The 20526-nt window shown below is 42.6% G+C and overlaps 1 protein-coding gene across 2 annotated transcripts in view; it reads left to right on the forward strand.

The window, feature by feature from the left end:
• The first annotated feature begins 5366 nt into the window (after window positions 1-5366).
• TXNDC5 (thioredoxin domain containing 5) overlaps window positions 5367-20526 on the forward strand; it is a 37202-nt gene continuing 22042 nt past the window's right edge. The window contains exons 1-2 of one of the 2 annotated variants that reach the window (XM_058800455.1): window positions 5367-5408; window positions 12836-12994. In XM_058800455.1, coding sequence (XP_058656438.1) covers window positions 12864-12994 — 131 coding nt within the window. In that variant the 5' untranslated portion in view covers window positions 5367-5408; window positions 12836-12863. Of the gene's footprint in view, window positions 5409-12835; window positions 12995-18147; window positions 18363-20526 lie in introns of those variants that run through there. The other variant, XM_058800447.1, reaches the window with a different exon arrangement.

Here is a 20526-nt window from a genome sequence, read left to right on the forward strand (position 1 = left end):
GGGCTTTCAAATAAATTTAACCATGCAAAGGCAAACAGAAAGTCTGTGCTAAACTTTATACTTTGTTGTAATACTTTGTGGCTCTTGCCTATTAAGAGTTTGCTGTAAATAAGGTTTCTATCTGTATGTCCCTATTTGCTTTATGTGGAATTAATAGTCCAGCAGCAGGTTTGCCTACAGCTCCTTTTGCTTCCAGCTTTTCTGAAGTGTAACAAACCTATCTTCCTCTGTTTTAATACCACTGGAATAGTTGTGCATTTCAGTGGGGGCTGACTCCAGTGTCTGCTGGAGAGCAAGACTGGCTTCTGAAGGTGAGAGAAGGGCATCTTGCAGATGAGGAAACTGTGAGGTTTTCCCAGTGCTGGCACAAGGAAAGTAGGGTTGCTGTCTTTAAGGGTGGCATAAGGAGCATCAAGAAAGCTGAGCCAGGTTTTCCTTTTACACTGAAATGATGCTGCTGGACAAAAACTGAGGCCCCATCCAAATGAAATTTTTCCTGGTCAACAGTGGGCTACGGACAAGGAGAAAATCCAAATATCCTCTCCTTGGAAAAAAATAAACTAACACGAAGTATACCCCATCAACCCCATCCACCAAAAAGCTGCAATCCCCCATCCTCCAAGTCCCATATTCCTGAATCTGATCTCATGCTTCTGCTTCAGGAAAGAAGAGAATTCCATGAGAACTCAATACTTTGGTTCTGAGCTTCCCACAGAGCAGGTGGCTTAGGTTCCTTCACAGAGATAGGGTAAGCAGTAGGTGATAGAAGGTTTTCCAGTTAGCACTGGCATATTCCACAAAGCAGGGAAGGTATAGAAACAGATATAAATTAATAATTAAAAATGCTTTCACCAATAACAACAAAGAAAATACTTTCCATGCTATGTAAGTAATACATCCACATTTAAGCTGATTAAAATTTGATAAACTACTAACTTCCCCATTTTCTGATAGGAAGGCTGGGGCCCAAGATAAAGCAGTGTCATGCTGGGGAGGACAAATACCTTAGCATCCAAACTTTCAAAGCATTTATTTTGTTAAGACTGATCCCTGCTTCCTTTGTAACTCTTTGTTTATTAATGAGTTGACTCATCCAAAGTCCAGCAGCTTGTTTCCACACCAGAGAGATGGATTTGCACCTCTGCCAAGTGGAGTCAGAGGCAGAGATAACAGCCAGCAACAACAAAAGTCTTCCCTGCTCCCTTTGCCAAGAACAATTGGCAGAAAGGACTCGAGGAGTAACTTATCACCAGCACAGGGAGAGGCTGAAGCTCTGGAAGCAGAGGGGCTGCTGCTTGCCTGCCTGCCACAGATAAACAGCAGGCTGCAGCCCAAAGCCAACACGTGTTGCAGGCTTTACCTGGAGGAGGAGGAGGAGGAGGAGGCAGAGGCAGAGGAGGCACCCAGCAGTTGCTGGAACACTCTGGGAGAGCCAGCCAGTTAGTTTAAGTGGCCTACTGTTAGTACCAGCCTAATGCAGCAGGCTTTTCCTCCTTCAGGTGCCAAAGCCACGCTAACAAAACCCTGAGGATAATTAGGTCCTGAGGAAAGTGTTGTCCACAAATGCACACACATCCTTGAGATGGTTGAGGTCTTCTCAGGTGAAGTGCTGAGTTTTTCACGTGTGAGCAGCAGTCAGGTCCTGTAGTAAGGGTGATGTGAAACGAGCTCACAGCAGTTCACATTTGACATTTCAACCTGTTTCTTTCCAGTGTTATTCTACAAAATAGAGATCACCTGTTCATATCAATGCTTCTGTGTTTGATCTGGATGATTCTTTTGCTCAAGGGTAAAATTATAGCAACACCTAAGGCAAATTCTCGTACAAAAATTATATCAGAATTTGAGCTCGTGACTGCATTACAGCTCTCTCTGATGGGAGATCCATCTGCTAGCTAATCAGAGAAGCTCAGGCTTCAGCAAAATGAAACTCTAAGTTACTGCTTTGCAGCTGATATTTATGTGGCTTTTTGGACAAAAGACTCATCTTACCAAACAGCACGTTGAATGTAACTGGAACACTGATGGAGATAAAAGTTCTGTTACACAAATCTCATCATGATTAATGAAATACGACTCAATATGTTTAATTTAACAAAAGAATATAGAAAATCTAGGAGTTTAGAGTGGGCAGAAGTGAGAAATGTTGTGGAATATCCACTACAGCTGGCCTTCATACTGCTAAACCCATTTCAGATTAAGGAGAAACTGGAGCATGCAATTTTTTCTGCATCTCTTATATGCCTTAAATCAAATTTGCTTCTTGATATGACTCAATGTCAGAAACCGTCTTTCCAATCTGGCTTGGTAGGGATTATTTTTTGTTATTTTCTCCCCTTCCCTGTCAATACAGCTAGATTGTATTAAGATCCTTCCACTTTTTTTTTCTGAGAAGCGGTTTTTCCACAACTTCATCCAGCTTTCTCATTTGAGCTGTTATTGTACCATGTGTTACTCTTCAGCTTGCAAAATGCTCTTTGCAAGGGTCACAGAGACATGTTTCCCCCCCAAAACAAGTATTCAATTCAATTCAACACTTATATTTGTTTGATCATGCTACTTCTCACTTCAGATCTCAGATTTGGCTTCCATGAAGCATCATATCTAATTTAGGACTCTAGTTCCTTCAACACAGGACAGAAAAATTGCTATCAATTTTTAAACTCTAAATTTCCTGGTATTTTGAATTCTAAAGTCAGGCTTTAGTGAACAATTTACATTATTTTTGTTTCACAGCAGAAACAACAGAGGTAAAAAAACAGCATGAAGATGGTTTGCAATGAAATTTTTCATAACTACTAGACCAAGAGATGAGAAAATTACTGATTTCTGAGGTATGAGTTCAGGATGGCAAAATAATGATTTCCTGTGAATCAACAATATTATTATAAAACTGAGCATCCAAAATGTACTTAGGCTGTAATCTTTGTTCATGAGCCCATCTCAACCTCCACCCTTCTCACTCCCACTTTACCCCATAAAGTCAAATTTTTAGCACCAGAGACCACGCCTTTCCCATATCTATTTTTTTAAGAGTTTATCCCATTTTTGCTTGCTCTATAAATAACTAATAGCTAGTGTGGTGCCAAGGAAGGAAAGAAAAAAAATAGGTACATTAGATCACAAGGCAAAATGAGAAATTGACAAACATAAATATTTTCCTTTCAAAATGCAACTGCTCTTGGGAGAAATCAACACAGCCAGTGTTATGAATGAAATTCACCTCTTCATTGTAGCGCCCCTGTTCCGGACTAAAGACAATGCCATGCCATGTGAGGACATTTGGGACACCAAAATGACCAGGCAGACCAGCACTGTGGGCTGGTCACTGAGAGCCCCCTTGCAAGCCACTGTCAGGCAGTGGCTGCAGAGCCAAAGCCAGAGATGCTCCATGAGCTGCCAGAACCCCTGAGGGGCTCAGCAGGGCTCCCCACCCTGTGGCTGTGCTGCCCTTCCCTTGTGCCAGGTGCTCGGAGGGGGATTGGTGCCCCGATGGGCTCGGTCAGGTGAAGGTGTGCACAGCTGTGCCAGCACAACAGGGAGGGGATGAGCAGGGAGAAGGAGAGGAGGGGCCAGGTGCTGCTGATGCCATCGTGACTTTCTACTTGCATCAGCCAGGTGAGTGGGGGATGAGTGGGTCTTTGTTCCCAGCGTTACCCCAGAGCCAACAGGTCAACCCTGGCATTAAAAACCCTTTGATATTCATTCCCCTGAAGGTATTGGGGTGTTCACCCCGTTACCCTATCTCATGTGTTTCTAAGCAGTCAGCCATACAAGCATTAGTAATGCTGCAATCTGTTTGTTATTTGATGTCCTTTTCTTTGACCTACATTTTTTAATGATATTTTATTGATTCCATTTGCCTGTTGTGTTTTCACTGTTCCCCTTTCCTTCCTGTCTAATATCTCCTTAAGTTTCCTTTTTGTGGCATCATCCTTCAACACAGGACAGAAAAATTGCCAAATATTAACTTTTAACTTAACTTTGCCGAAGATTCAGTTCTGCTTTTCATTTGACTTCTAAGGCTTTTCACAAGAATTTGAGGAAGCTGGAACACAGTTCTCCATCTTGAATGGATGTTATGTAATTCTATAAAGTGTTGTAGATTTCTTGTCTTATCAGTAGCTTGAGGAGCATGAACTACACTTGACTCTCAAGAGAATGTAGGAGGAGAGGAAGCTGAACACCTTCTCATGAATTAGAAGGGAGCGCTGTGTTGGGACCCTCAGCTTTTTCTTTTAGAGTTTCTTACTCACACACAGCAGTAACATTGGCTCAGAGGATTTAAGCAGGCATCTTGTCCCTCTTCAAACCCTTTCTTAATACAAATGTTAACAAACTTAAAGACAACACCCAAAATGTGTAGCTGGTAGCTGCACCAGGTAGCAGCCTTCTATTTGTGGACAGAGCAAAGGACTCTGGAAGCTGGGTAACACCTACAGCTGCCAGCTCACATTCTACATGGGCAGACACAGCTGTTTGTGGTTTTCCCCCTCCCTGGAGTGTTATTTTGTTAGCACCTGGCAAATGCACCTGGTGGGGGTTTCTGGGACTGAGGAACAAACAGCACCAAACATGCTCACTGTGCTGGCTGAGAAGGAGCACATCATGTTGCTCCAAAATAGCATTTGAAAGTGGCAAAGGCAAAATAACCCTTCCTGCAGCTACAGGTCTAGGTGAGAACTATTCTAATTTAATCCAGATCTATAGGTTTTGCAGAATCTGTCCCCCAAAAGGATCCAAACAGATCAGAAACCTAGAGATCTAAAAGATTCCTTAACTTTTCAACAGATACTTCTGAGCTGGAAAATTCCTTCTTACTAATAATTAAATACACTCATGGAAAAGCAATATTCTTGCTTCATTAAGAGGACACCAAGGGCTACCCCAGAGTTTGAGACAGGGTGCATGCACAGCACTGGGACAGCCCCCACCAAAAGAAAGGCATGTGTGGGGTGACAGCTTGGTTTGGAGGTTTCAGTTCAGAAGGTGGTATATGGAAGCTGCTGTCTAAGCCTTTTTCAGACTTTTAGTATATTTTATGAACTGATTCCTTTCCCATTTCCCTCTCTATTTCTTTGTCAAAGTTAGAAAATGCAACGTCTTAAGGTACCAGTCATGTCAGAGAGGTGCCTTGTTAGAATGGTTATAAACATGCAATGTTGCACAATATTGCCATGTGAAATTAATAGTTTACACACTAAAATGAGGTCTATTTGTTTCAGCAGGACTTCAAGCATGTCTGTATGAGAAATGTGGCATGTAAACCCCCACATCCTTCTCCACAGTTTCTCATCTTCTACAATTGATGAAGATTTAAGCAGCTGGAGGCAGTGAGGAGCCACTGAAGATGGAGGTGAGGCAAGGCCCTGGGTGTCAATGTGCCCTCCAACCTTGTGAGAGCTTGGGTATGTATCTCAAATTTATGACTGGGATTCCAACAAGCTGTAATTGTTGTAACTGTAGTCCAAGAGCAGTAGTTGCCGTGCTAAGGTACCTGAAATGGTGAAGTGCCCTTTCACTGGCAGGTGCTGAGCACACAGAGGCTTGGAGGGGTGACTCACTGCAATAAAGCTGGTGACTTACGGGGCTCTGTCAAGGAACTGCACTTCCTTCTTCTGCTGCCTGAACTTTATCTGCAAACAGAGGCCCCAAGCCAGGTGTCTCTGTGGCAAGAGATGTTAAGAGTGACAGCAGATATTACAAAGCTTATTTCTTAGCATGATTTCTCATAATCACATTGAAAAATCCATGTTTTCATGTTTTACTACACAGTAGGAATGTCCAAGTGGAGTTGGTTAAGAGGTGTAACCTCACCCTAATTTCAGTGACTATAAAGAACAGGAAACAACAAACTTAAAGGAAGAATGAAGCAAAAGTTAACCATATGCTAGAAGTTGTTCCTGCATTTACTAGCTGGAGTGCTCAATAAAACTTATTTGCTATTTATATCTTTTTTCCAAAGTAATTTGCAAGTATTTATAAATCAGTCCTTACAACATTCTTGTGGATTGAGTTTAAATTTCTTTTCAACCAAGCAAAAGTAAGACTTGTCACTATACAGTGGCTCATTAGGAAGATGTTGAGCTTATTGTGCCACTCCAGACCTGGTAGCTCAGGAGTTTTGGTTTGGATCCTTTGGCTGGTGGCCACTGAGGTGGCTTTGCACAGACAGTGCCTCTGCCAGGAGTGCTGGAAGCTGCCTGTCAGTCATACACTGCCAATAAAAGATCAACTTTAAAAGCAGGATCTGCCATTAAAAAATAACATCCATGTCCAAACAAGCCTTATGTACGCAGCCTTATCTAGAGAACCCTAGATTGCCTCCACTCTGAGATAACAGAGAAAGAAACCTTAGCCAGGACCACATCTCAGTGGATGAAATGAGCGCCTGTGTTATGGTGCTGCCTGCTCAAGGAGGATCTGCTCTTTATCAAACAGGATCCAGAGCCTGTAAACCCCTGGATAGCTCCTGCATGCCTTGAGGCACAGCCAAAATGTCTTTCTCTTCTCATGCTATGGTCAAAATGTTTTTTCCAGGCAGCACTCATGCAGATCCATCTCATTTACACATGGAAGAAAAAGGTGGTTTCATGAATTTTTTTATGCTCTGTCATTTTAAGGTAGTTAATTCAAAGTCTGAAATTCCTTTTTTTGATCAAAGTTTTGTCAGGTCCTAGTACCAGGTAGATATTTCCAATCAAAGGAAGTCCATCACATGAATCTCTAAGTAGAAACATTCCTTGGCACATAACCCTTGATGGTGAATGTTAAAAATTTCTTCATGGTTGTTTTCACTGCAATACCTTGCAGCAGGGGTACTTTGTAGGCAGGACACACAGCCCTGTTCTTTGCTTGAGTAATTTCAGATTTACAATAGAATTAATTTAAACTTATGTAGAATGCATTCATTACATCTGAATGAAGAGTCTGTCAAGTGGACAAGTATTTTATGTTAACCCTGGGTTTCCTCTCTCTCCTGGCCCTATCATCCAAAACATGCTTAGCCCTTGCCTAGGTTATTGTCCTAATGTTTGTGGAGTACAGTGCAAAACTGAAATAGTGATTCAAAGTTGAGTCAATATTCCTGAAGAATCTAATATTCATTCAACTTAACTTAGTAATTTGAATAAAAAATTTATCTACTGTGTAGGGTGTCTTTCTGATGTGAGAGTAAAGGTGCTTTCCTTTCTTTCCAGTGTGAAAAGGGCACTTGGTTTGTTGTTGTCCCGTGCCAGCAGGAATGGCTGTTAAATGTCTACATTTTGTTGTTGACTTAGTGATATGATCTGTTTGCCATCAGGGACTCCACGTAGTGCTTGGTACACATGAAAAGCAAGCAGTTATGCCTTCTTTTTTTTTCTGCTGTTTGAAGAGGTTGAGAGTCCTTTAGTGTGACAGAAAATCAGACCCTGAGGCAATTTCTGGTTTTGAGTACATGAAATAATTGATCAGCAGATAGAATACAAGTTCAGTAAGTGATATGTGAGGATACATTAATTTTTAATGTTTTAAAAACAGAGCGAGATCCACCCCTCCCCCCTTTTTAAACAGAAAGTTGAGTAGCAGAATAGATGGGGTAAAAGGCACTTTATTTACCTGGAAGGTTTGTAGACAATGAAACTTTAGAGAGGCTTTTGCTGGTGACCTACTGTTTTGAGAGGAGTATTATGACCTGCAACAGAGCATGAGCAACTGGCATTATTCCTTGGTGAAGGGTTTTCAGTTATGGTGGCTTCACAGAAACAGGAATTTTGGTGGGTTTATGCCACTGGTTGAATGTACCCAGACTACTCTTGGTACCCCCTTGTTTCTGATCAAATGGAATGCTGTTCTGCTTGAGATGGAGGAAAAAAAAAAGATTAAATTTTTCAAATGTTGGTGGTAGGATGCTCTAAGTCATCAGTAACTTCTGTTGCTCCAGCCTCTTTGCAAGCTACTGCTGTTTTCCCGTGGGATACCACATTGGAGTCCATGTGCCTCAGTGATGAATTCAGCATTATGTGTGAATAACTGATTGTCTCTCCTTCATTTTCAGAATCTAAGTGGGAAGAGAAAGAATAGTTAACTGTGCAATTTCAGAGTAGCTGCCCCTGTGTTGTTGGTTGCATAAGAGTTTCTATAAAATCTAAGTTGTTCAAAATGAATAGAGCTGAAACTGTGTAATTATAAAACTTGTATCTGTGTAACTATAATATTTTAATTTTTCTACATGCAGAGCTTTAACTGTGTTCGAGCTTGCACCAAGGGAAAATATTTAATGTTTTCTAGCAGTAGGCACACATACAGTATATGTGTGTTGGCAAGATAGCTGTCAAGGAAGGATTTGCTTTTTATCACATAGACGGAACCCTCACAAAAATGCAGCATGTTTAGTTTTGTTAAACTGCTTGAGGTACCTCAGATTTTCATTGAGAACATCAGCTTAGAAAATTAATTTCTCCCCAGCTGAGAGCCTAAAGCTACAGTCACTGATTTAGTAGTATTTACCCAAGGATTAGGTCAGAAATACAGACACCTAATACTTTTCTAGCAAACCAAATGTACTAGAAATATGGTCCCATTTCATGAAATGAGATAAGACTAAATTCTGTCTACAAAAAGTGCAATTTTTTCATTAAGAATAATGATTCCAAATTCTCTGATAGCTAAAGCAGTTTAGAGCAAGCTGAACTGGCAGGGACACAGCCAATGTTCTTAAACCAGAAATCTCTGTTTAGGAACAATTTGGACACACAGAAGAATGACAGAAAAGCTGATGAAACTGCACTGGTCACCAGGCATCTGAAAAAACTTCCTAAGATCCTACCACAGCCCCTCTTCCCCATCTTGTAAAGGAGTAGAAGTAAAAAATCTGTTTAAGATAGTGCTTAACCTGCATCATGTTTTGATATTTTTCTCACCAAGGAGTTGAACAGATCCCTCAGGGTGAGCTAAAGACCTAATTTGGCTAAATCATTGTCTAGCCAAATGATTTCTATCTAATCACTGTTATCTGCCAACATCTTGTGTTTTCTCTGTCTTCAGAAATACAGTTATACTCATTTCCAAAGAGTTTGTGGATATCTCTCTGTGTTCAGGGCAATGATGGCAGGTTTTTCTGCTATATTTGGTCTGCTGGATGACTTCATTTTGTCTGAAGTTTTGTTTTTTCTTGAGTTTTGTGACATTATTATTTCCCATTTCAGCTCTGTTTTCCTGTCTTCTTTTTCCATAAGTGCTCTCCCTTCCCTTCCTTGGTTTCTAGGGAAAAGTCCCACCATGTTCTGTCTTTAGCCATCTCACTGTGTAGCCAAACACTTCTCAAGTGCCTTGTGAAGCTCTTGCCTCCTGAGCACCATCCTTTACTCCCTAAATTAGGGCATGATCCCTTGTTTCAAAGCACAAGACTGTCAGGACCCAGGACATCCCTCTGTCTGCCCTGAGCAGCCAAGATCCCTTCCAGGGGTCTTAGAGACCCTGGCACAAGCCCAAAATGCCTGTGGTTTTGATTATGACCTGTGGAGCAAGTTGGCAACCTTAGATGAAGATCTGCAAGCCATGACAAATTAAGTAGAATGATAGTGAATTTACCACAAGGTGAAAAAGTTGATTTTTTTAGAAAAAGTTGGGTTTTTAGAATGGAGGTTCAGGGGGCAAGATAGAGGGATCTGGGCGTGTCCAGCCTTTCTCCTTCTTCTTCTTGGCCTCCATCTTCCGCTGTGATGTTGGCACTTTTAGATTGGTTTAGAGCAGAAGCTCACTGTCTAACATAGGTGATAGGTATTGGAAAGCAATTGTAAATAATGTACACGTAATTTTTAGTATAAAGACATAACACCACCCAGGGGCAGGCAGAATGCCTCTGTCTGTCCTGCTGGACAGACCTCAGCAGGGCCGGAGAAAGAATTTTATAGATAAGATACAATAAACAACCTTGAGACCGAGAAATGAAGAGCCCTGACTCCTTCAAGTGCCAGGCTGGGAAAAGAGATTTTCTAACATTTCTCGGGGTCACTCTGACCAGCTAGAGACCCTGACACAAGACTTTTTATTTGGCTTTGCTAAGGTGTCCAGCTTACCAAGACATTAGCATCCTCTATAATATTTGCCCTTTTGATGAGCTTTGCCTTACCTGCCATGAGTAAACCTATCAGTGAAAAGGTGTTAAATATTGACAGCCCTTTCTGAGATCTCCCTCCCCCGCAGCCTGATTTCTCCCTGATGGGTAACATTTTGCAGTGCTGAGTGTGGTGTGTGCTCTGTGGTCCCTGATTCACTCCCCAGACTCAGGTGGGATGTGCCAGCCAGAGCAGGTTACAGCTGCTCTCATGCTCTTAAGAACAGCCGGCTTTGAAGCGAGTGAAGTGCATGTATTGAAGGCATTTGTGTTTACATCCAAATCAGCTAGCTCCCATTTAAAAGGTTGGCTGTTTGTTTTATTTTTCTAATGTCTGTACATCCCTCTTTGTTTCTCTGAAGCTGTGAGGACTGGATTTGACATCAGAGATTGCAGGGAAAAGAAGTTCATTAGTGCTCCAAAACTTCCAAATTAGATTATGTGACATACTGCAAGTATAAAACAAACATTAAGTAATGGCAGCCCTGTCAGTTAGAATTACAGTCCTTCCCAGTCCAGTCCTTACAGTTTTAGGACTTCTTTACTAAAGAGAGGTGGTGTCAATGTTCAAATGAGAAAAACAAAGGGGAAAAAGTTGCTCTTATTGGTCCCCTTAATTGCAGCTGGCTTTCAAGGGGTAACATCAGAGTCCAAATTTTCTTTGGGTGGATATTGGAGTATGCTGGTTATGACCCACCAGAAGAGTGCAGGGCAGATCAGGGAGAAACTGCTGATTAAAAAATAATTAAAACCAGTTTTCTTGCTTTACAGCATGTGGAGCTGGCCAAAAACTATGAGTAAGTCTTGTCTACAGATGTGCTTTTTGGTTTTTTTTCCCCCCCCCTAATCTTCACTCACCTTCTCAATATGTCAGAGCATTTTAAAATTCTTCTCATGCCTGCAGCCACCACTTCTTGAGCTTCAGACTGGTTTTATTTAGGGTATGTGGAGAAATCACAGGGGCTCTGTAATGTGTCAAATATCACAATGGATCAGCATTTGTACTGGCAGATAAAAGCAGCTGCAGGTTACTTAAGAGGGTGTGTGCAGTGTAATGGAAGAGAATTCAACCATGGAAAAAAAATAGCCTCCAGTATTCCGTCATTAAGAGGAATACATTAAAGCATCTGCAGAATTAATAGCAGGAAATTCCTTCTTTATGATCCATGAAATTTTCAATCTGCATTATCCTATTCTTCCTAACAACTTCTAATTGCAAACGTGAATTTCTCCCTTTATTAATTTTGCCACATACTGACTTACAATTGAGACTAAATTGCCTGAAAACAAAATTCAGTTTCATTTGACTGAACCATAAAAATCAGAGGACCATGGAGTGAGTAGCATTCCCAGCAATTATATATTATTTTCCTGCAGACAATGAAGAGAGCAACCATTGAATCTGGGGTTTGTGGCCGCGGTGGTCAGAGTCCCACAGAGACAGTGGCTGGCCAGCACAATGAGAATATGTTTCCTCCAGAGAGAAGAGCTCTCACTTGCCATGAGACTGCTCTTTCCTTGCTGCTGTGCCATTTGCTAGGCTGACAAACTCGTAACATTTTGTGGGTGGCAAAGTGATGTCATTTTACTCAACAGCTTGTAGTAATTTCCACTCCTAACCCTTCATGAGAGGTACAAATTACCAAAGAAAAAGGTCTATAAGCTTACAGATGGCAGTATCACTTTTCTTTTCCATTGAGATCACAACATCCTTCTTTCTAGCTGAATGACAATTGGGCTGTCACTAAAATTACATAATGCTGTGTCCCCTGAGGGGCTATAGTTTGGGATTCAAAGGACAGCTGTCAAAATACAAGTTGCTCTGTTTTAAGCTTTAAAAGTCTCTTAGCGGGCTGCATATAAGAGTTTATCTTTTTGTGTGTGTGTGTGTGTGTGAGTTAGAGACAGAGTTAAAAATGGAACATTAATGAAAAAACTACACTTATATGGTAAGTTAAATGATACACACAAGATAAAAATGACACATTAAAATAACTAGTGTTTGCTGTAAATCATTGGCTTATGCAAATGGCAGCACTATAACCATCCAGTGGCTTTTCCTTTTGCTTTGTATTCTGTCACATCATACAATATGTAGTAAAATCTGCTCTGATTTTCCAGGTTTTGTCCGGTGTTTTGAAGTCAGCTATGCTCTAATAGCATTTACTGCTGTACACTGAATATTTGCAAATTACTGTGAACAAGCATTAAATTGAAGTTTCTCAGTACAGCCTTTGACTGTGACTGGAAGGTACAGCTTGGGTAGTTTTAGAAAGCTTCTCCAAAATTTCCCCAAACAAGAAGGGGAGGAAAAAAAAAAGGAAAATATTGGAAAAAATATCTTGGTTTGGCTTTTGGGCTTTTGTAGATACTTTTGAAAAAAGTATCTACAGAAAGTAGTTTGGTAAATGTTCTGGTGTAGCTCCAGTGGGGAACTGCCCCTAAACAGCTTCATGGCCACTCCCTGTGAGCGGGATGGGAGAGAAAATCAGAAGGCTCAAGGTGTGAAAACTCATGGATTGAGATAAAGGCAGTTTAGTATGTGAAGCAAAAGATGTGTTCACAAGCAATGCAAAATATGGGATTCATTCACACTTTTCATTCACACATTTCCTGCAATTGGCAGGAAAATATTCAACTCTCTCTAAAAGCATTGGGCTCCATCTTCCATAACAGTGACTTGGGAAGAAAAATTACATAATTCTGAACTTCTCTCTTTCTCCTTCTTTCTCCCAGCTTTTATTGATGAGCACAACATCCTGTGATGGGTCGTGTCCCTCTGGTCATCTGGACTCAGCTGATTGAACCTGGCCTCCTACAGTGGGCAGTTCTACATTCCCCCAGTCCCCACCTTTGCCTTCTGCTGCTCAGACAGTGTCACGGGACCCCTTGCAGGTGAGGAACAAGGCAAAAATGTCTTCTCCCTCAGCCTTCTCCGTCTTTCTGGTAACCAGGTCTCTTGTTTCCTTCTGAAGAAATCACACATTTTCCCTATTCTTCCTTTTATCACCTACATACCTATAGAAGCTTTTTTTCTTTTTGTTGTCCCCTGATGTCCCTGGACATGTTTAATTCTCTCAGAACTTTAGTTTTTCTAACCTGGTCCCTGCTTGCTTGGAGAACTTCTCTGTACTTCTCCCAGACTACCTGTTCCTGTTTCCACTCTCTGTAGGCTTTGTGTTTGTGTTTTAGTTGGTCCAGGAACTCCTTGTTCATTATGCAGTCCTCCTGGAATTTTTGCCCAACTTCCTCTTTGTTGTGATGCATCATCCCTGAACTTGGAGGAAGGGATCCTTGAATGTTAACCAACTTTCTTGGGCTCCTTGCAGGGTTTGATCTCATGATATACTACCAAGCAGATCCCTGAAGAGGCCAAAGTCTGCTCTGCTGAAGTCCAGAGTAGTGAGCTTGCTCTATGCCCTCCTCGGTGCTCTAAGGAACCCTGCTATGTCATGGTCATTGCAGCCCAGGCAGAGGGGTGTGTGTGTGTGTCAGAGTGCCTATTTCTGGGCTCTATCGAGCAGGGCAGTCTTTTGCTGTATATTGCTTTAGCTGGCAGCAAGAAAATGGCATTTAAAAAACCCCGAAACAAACTGAATGCATACATAATATCATCTTTTCAGGTCTGAGTCACCAAGAGGAAGTAGTTGTCTGTGACATGAATGGAAAGGGAAACATCTGCAAAATAGTCAGACTCTCAGATTCGATGTTAGTCCCATTTCTGAAATGCATTTAACACTGGGCCTAAGATGACTGAGATGTGCAAGTGTTAGAACACACATTTGCTGCTCAGCTGTGTGGGAATGAATGAGAGGATGAATGATTGTTTTCATTTGCCAGTCTGATTTGTGCAGGAGATTTGTGGGATGGTACTCAGGCATGAATGGAAGGGGAACCGTTGGCTTGTTTAGTAAGAGCAGAACAAAAGAGAGAAAGGTCATTGCTACCTCTAAATACTGTCAGAGGGGAAAAGAGTATTTCATTGAAAAGACAATGCTGGCAGAGAAATGCCCTGGTATGAATGAGCTATAAGTAAATATAGGCTGACTTTGAAAAAGTTCATAATCCTAGGTAAGGAGCTAACTTTTAGAGAGTGGTAGGCAAAAAAAACCTCTGAGTTTTTGCTTGTTTTAAAGAAGAGCTGGGGTAGTTTACAAATAGGATTGTATGATACTATTTATATGGCAGAATGAAGACTAAAATTCATCCACTCTGAGGTCTTTTTCAGTCCTAGGTTCCTTGGTTCTACAAAGCATTTACATCAGACCTATGCATTGCACAGCCTCCCTGAGCACATACTACCCAGCAAGGGCTTTCTTTGGCCAAGCACATGTGGATAAATAGTTTGTTTTTCCTGTTTGACCTCTGCAGGTCAAAGCTTCCACCAGGAATAAGGTGGTGCCTCTTAGCCAAAAGGAGCTGGCTGCATGGGGAGCTAAGAGGCACTGGGCCAGGCTTGAGGTATCAGAATTATTTCTCTGCAAAGATTTTGAGATTGTGCATCCAGAACTGAGATCAAGAGAATGCTGGGAGGACGTTGGGAGATGGCATATGTGCACAGGGGCTGTAGGATTCACTGGGAGTCAGAATCAGCAATGACTGTGACATCCCAGGACGAGCCCTCATGTTTATAAACGTTGTGGGCTAATTGCTGTGTATGGCAATTTCCTCTCCATTAGGAGTTAGTTTGGATCAGTCTTTGCAACCATCAGCTACCATCTGTAGCTTTGTCTTTCCTAATGTTTTTTACCTCCTGATGCATGTTCTCACCCAAAATGGGCTGCTGTGAGCTGCTCACCAGTGAGAAGCAATTGGAACAGGCATAAGTGGTTGATGTTGGTGGCTCTTCATCCTTGGGGTATTTGCCCTAGGTCTTGCCTTCTCAGCTGTTCCATAACATTTACTCTGGGACAGGCACAGGGTGCAGGGAGCTGGAGTGAGGTGTTGGACAAAGTAATTGAGTTTTAATCAAAATGCAAATCAGCAAGCAGGAAACACTAACTTATATAAGCAATATTAAACTTACAAGCATTTTATGGAGAGGAAAGAGCTATTCTCAGAGAAAGAATTATTCTTACTGGCAGTTCTAACCTAGCAGTAGTTCTGGCTAATTCACAAGAGCTTAACTATAATCTGTACCTGTTCCTCTAGGGAATATTATATATTACACATTTCTGTTGAAAGTGTTGATGCATTGCTGTCCTTTTCTCTGTGGTATGCACCATAGATAGAAGACTTAATTCCACATGTTCATTAAAAAAATATTCTAAAACAGCTTTTAATTAGTCCATTTTTAATTAAGGTAAGAAGATCTGTAATTTAAATGTCTATTTTTAAATATGGTAAATGTACAGAGAAAAAGCAGAACAAAAATACACTCTTGGGGAAAAGAAACAGCTCTCTTAACAACAGGAGGTACTTTCTGTGGTTAGAAAACTCACCTGGTTGTATCAGCACTTGTAGTCCAAAAGGTCTGAGAATTAGTCATTCTCACCCTGTCTGATACTGCCTTTTCCTTTAGGGGATTTGTTGACTTTTTTCATAAGCTGAAGAGGGAAGTAACCTGCACTTGTTTTTTTTTTTTTTTTTTTCTTTTTTTATGCATAATTAGTCACTTAATTTGAACACCACAGAAAGAAACTTTGTTTAAAAAAGGGCTACTGCCTTGTATTTGATCTTAGTGATTTGAAATTAAATTTTGATTCTGGTGATTAGCTACTTTTCTGGAGACTTCAGGTTTGCCTTTTCTTCTAGCTTGGTGATAAGTGTAGTTTGATCCTTTTGTAGTTGATCATTTTGAGGCAGATTATAGCTTTAGAAAGCAATTAAAAATTTTCAAAGAAAAGATATCTCTTATTTTAATTTTTTTTTTGGAGGGGGTGGGGAGGGGTTGAGAAGTGATTCTTGTTGGTTCTAAGGATGGTCTTTGTAGCATAAAAGTGAGCTGTGCAATCAGTCAGCACAGGCTCTAAGCAAAAACCAGCCCAGGAAATGAGAAGGATGTTACACAAGTACATGGCCAGCAGAGCCAGCTCCTTCCTTGTGTTAGTCCTGTGGAAGAGGTGATGTTAGAATGAAGCATTCAGTGATGGGATGGTGTGGGGGAGAAGGAGTCTGGAGACAAAATTTGAAGCGAGCTCTGCCTGTCGGGGCACTTGACTGCAAGCAGCAGCTTGTCAGCGAGCAGAGCAGTGCCAGGAGGAGCCTGTCTTGCTGGTTTTGAGTCCTGACATTGCACCAGCACAGACCACTGCAGGTACAAGGGTCAGATATGTGTCTGCATGCACATGTGCATGATGAATTATTTAGTTTTTCATAAAAATGGACAAGGGGAGTCCCTGATTATTACCCACTTCACTATCGCAAGCTCAAGGATTTGAAGTTCAAATCTAAACTAAAAATAATTAAAATTGAAGAGCATAGAGAAATGCTCTGGGACCTCCAACACAAGAAAGTTATGGACCTCTTGGAACAAGCCCACAGCAGGGCCACAAAGGTGCTGAGAGTGCTGGAGCACCTGTTCTATGAAGGCAGGCTGAGAGAGTTGAGGCTGTTCATCCTGGAGAAGAGAAGGCTCTGGAGACACTTTGGAACAGCATTCCAGTGCCCAAAGGGGGCCTGCAAGAAAACATGGAGAGGGACTTGTTACAGGGGCATGGAATGATAAGACAAGGGTAACGGCTTTGAGGTGAAGGAGGGTAGGTTTAGATTAGATAAGATATTGGGAAGAAATTCTTTACTGTGAGAGTGGGGTGGCCTTGGAGCAGGTTGCCCAGAGAAACTGTGGATGCTCCATCCCTGGAAGTGTTCAAGGCCAGGTTGGATAAGGCTTTTCTATTGGGAGGTGTCCCTGACCGTGGCAGGGCGGTTGGAACTAGATGATCTTTAAAGCCCCTTCGACTCCAAACCATTCTGTGATTCCATGAAATACAACCTCCCTCTCCCATGTTACATCAGTTTGCAGCTACCTCATACTGATCTCCTTGTTGTATTATTTGCTGCTACTATTACTACTGTTTACTGATTATCATTACTCTCTTGCAGCTCAAAAACCCTCAGGTAGTGTGGGTACCCATTTATTCCCTTCCCTCAGAAGTAAGGGAACCAAGCCAAGGGAATGGAGACCTCTTTCCAGCTGGGCAGGGAGCTGGGATTAAGAGCCTCAGGGGCCAGGCTTTCTCCCAGAGGCACAGCACCATTACTGACCTGGCTGGTACCACCACACCTGCTTTCTCAGCACTCATTTATTGCACAAAAATCTTCATTGCAGTATGTCTGTGTGTGTAAATATATAAACCCCAAAACTATTAATTGAAATTTTAATATAAATAAATATTATCATAATTAATATAATTAATATAATTACCAATATACATACTATAATAATTAATAATTAATATAAATACTATATATAGTTGTATAATATAATATAATATAATATAATATAATATAATATAATATAATATAATATAATATAATATAATTAATATGTACCATAAAAAGATATTATGTGTTATAGAAATATTATAATATTATATATATAAAATAAAGATATTGATATGATACTATATGACATTATGATTAGAATATAATTACAATATAATTACAATATTATATATTATAATAATATAAAACATACATTTATAAATAATATATTAAAATTGCTATTGTTTTAAATTCTAATGTAGATTTATGAATCAATATGATCAAAATATAATACAAAAATAGATATTATATGGTATTTAAATAATTTCATAAAATTAAGGATTTCCAGAAATGAGCATGTTTCAGTACTAAAAAATATAAAATCTGCAATTATTTTAGACTTTAATATGGATGCATAGAGCAATTTAATTAATGAGTAGCATAAGAAATAGGTGTCGGGCGCTGCACAGGCAGCACTTTTGCAGAGTGCTGTATTTCCCGGCCGGAGGGTCCGGCGGTGCGTGCGGGGGTGCCGGGAGGCGGGCGGGGGCGGGGGCCGCGGTCGGGGCGGGGCGGAGGCGGCAGCGGCCGCCGGGGCTCGTCCCGCTCTCTCCGCCGCTGCCATGGCTCCGTTCCGCTCCGGCCCGGCGTGGTGGCGCCTCCTGTCCCTGGCCGTGCTCGGCCCCGCGCTCTGCGGCCGCCCGGCGCGGGCCGAGCCGGAGCCGGGGCCGGGCCCGGCGGCGGGGGGGGACCCGCACGGGCGGCACCTCTACAGCGCGGAGATGCTGCGGCACGGCGCCGCCGCCGCCCCCCACTTCGTCATGTTCTTCGCGCCGTGGTGGGTACCGAGCGCGGCGCGGCCCGCGCCCTCCGCTCGCCTCCTCCCCGTTGACGTGGCGGGGGAGGCGGCGGGCAGGGCCGGGCCGGGCCGGGCTGGGGCGGCGGGGAGGCCGCGGGGTCGCGCTGCCCCGGGACTGGGGGGGGGGACTGGCGGGGAGGGGCTGGGACGGGGAGCGGGACCCCCGGTGTGCTGGCCCCGGCCGCGGCGGCCGCCCCCGTCACGGAGCCACGGGCTCGGCTGGGTTGGAAAAGACCTCTGAGATCATCAGGTCCAACCCATCGGCGCCCGAAGCCGCCCCCGGCCGGGGTGCGGGGGAGCCGCTCCGGCGCGCCTCAAAGGGACCGAGAGCAGTCGCAGCTTGGCCACCGTCACTTACTCACCCTGGGCCCCCCAGCCCAGCTCGCAGATGCTTTCGTTGCAGAATCCATGTTCTCTTTGCACGTACAAAATTTAAGGGTAAATTTGCTGTGTTAACCATCGTGCTGTGTCCCCGAGGCCACAGGTACCCGTAGGAGAGCTGGAGAGTTATTGGGTTTGTGAGAGACCCACTGGGCTTTTGTCCTGGACTGGTACTTTTGGCTCAAAAATGGTTGAGATTAACGAGGGAGCAGTGCTTTACTCGATATTCCTAGTCAACAGCACAGTACTTCTCATGCCTGAATCTTTCTCATGGCTGTTCATATTCTTCTCTTTTCTTTGCCTCTTCCCCTACCCTTTTTTATCTTACTGATATCCAGTAGATGTTATTGGGAGTTCTATTGTTAGGGTTGTTAGGTTTCTTTTTTACTTTTTTATTTTTCCTCCCAAATTTTCTTTAATCTAGATTAGGGAACAATGTGCAAAAGTTGTGTTTTGATCCAAAGTTATCCATTGCTATGCGGTGCCATTTAGGCATATGAGAGTCTTTGAAATCCATAGCAGGAAAGCATTTCCTTTGAAAACGTTTTTTTGTTATTAACATTGACTTATTTATGCCATGTGAAAATTTTAAGTGAAAGCTTGAAAGAGCAGATGCCTTTGTTCTCTGAAGATCACAACAGTGGATGACACCTGACTTGCTGGTGAAGGACTTTTGCCTGAGAGTGCAGTAAGACCTGAGAAATGCCCATGCAGAGCAGGAATGATATCTGTGTCTATGATATCTATGTCTATCCACACCTTGAGTGACTCTTTCACAGGCATCCCTGAAAGCAGATGAGCTTTCTCTTATCCCAAGACACTTTTTGTAGGAGGCCCTCTGCCAAAAGGGCTGTTGCAGAATCCAGTGTATGCTGCATATCCTCAGCACAGATCAAAGGGAGCACTGGCCTTGCCCACTTGGATCACGCTGTGCCCTTGGGAGGGCTGAGGATCTCTGCTCAACTTAAGTGTGAGGGAACAGTGTTGTTTACCAGATTTGTTGCAGCTTCTCTGGATTTTCTCTGCATCCTTAGCAAATCTCCTCCAGATCTCTGGTCCTGGCCTCAGGGCCCTTGGTCTGGATGTCTGGCTCCTGACAGGCAGCAGTAGGGCTGGGTTTCAGGTCCAAGGGAAGAGCAGAGCAAAGGGAACATCCAAGTACCTGGGAGAGTTGCTTATACCACTACACCAGTAGTTTAATTGTCAGTGGGATCAGGGTGGGCAGCCTGACAGTCCTGGACTCTGTGTTAGAGCCTCTTGCCCTGTTCTGAGGTGATGTGCTAATCTCCCAATGCTTCCCACAGGCTGTTGTCTGTAGTTCCTAGGCAAACAGCCCAACATCCAGCTGGGATTGTCTTTCAGATCTATGTAGGCGCTGCTAATGTTGCATCCTCAATGCTACCAGTAAGAGCTGGGTTAGAGCCAGCACCATCTCTTCCAGGTTCTTGAAACAAATGTAGCAGAGGGCCTCACTCAGAAACAGTAGTGGCACTGGTGGGGTTCTACATCATTCCAAGCCCCTTGCCATCAGATGTCATTAGATTTTTGTTCAGAAGGCTGTCCCGCTTGGTAGGTACACCTGGAGACAAAACAGGTTACTTTCTTGGTGGCACAAAGTATTCTTAAGTTGTTTGCCATACCAGTTCCATTTCTACAGAGGAGGGAGGTTCCCCTGGTTCCTTAGCAGGAAATCATCTCAACTGAGTAGCCTTACGTCATTATTTTGACTCTTACAGGTCTTTTCAACATATATTCTTACTTG

This window comes from Ammospiza caudacuta, chromosome 1 (genome assembly GCF_027887145.1).
Source record: "Ammospiza caudacuta isolate bAmmCau1 chromosome 1, bAmmCau1.pri, whole genome shotgun sequence".
NCBI classification, from domain to species: Eukaryota; Metazoa; Chordata; class Aves; order Passeriformes; family Passerellidae; genus Ammospiza; species Ammospiza caudacuta.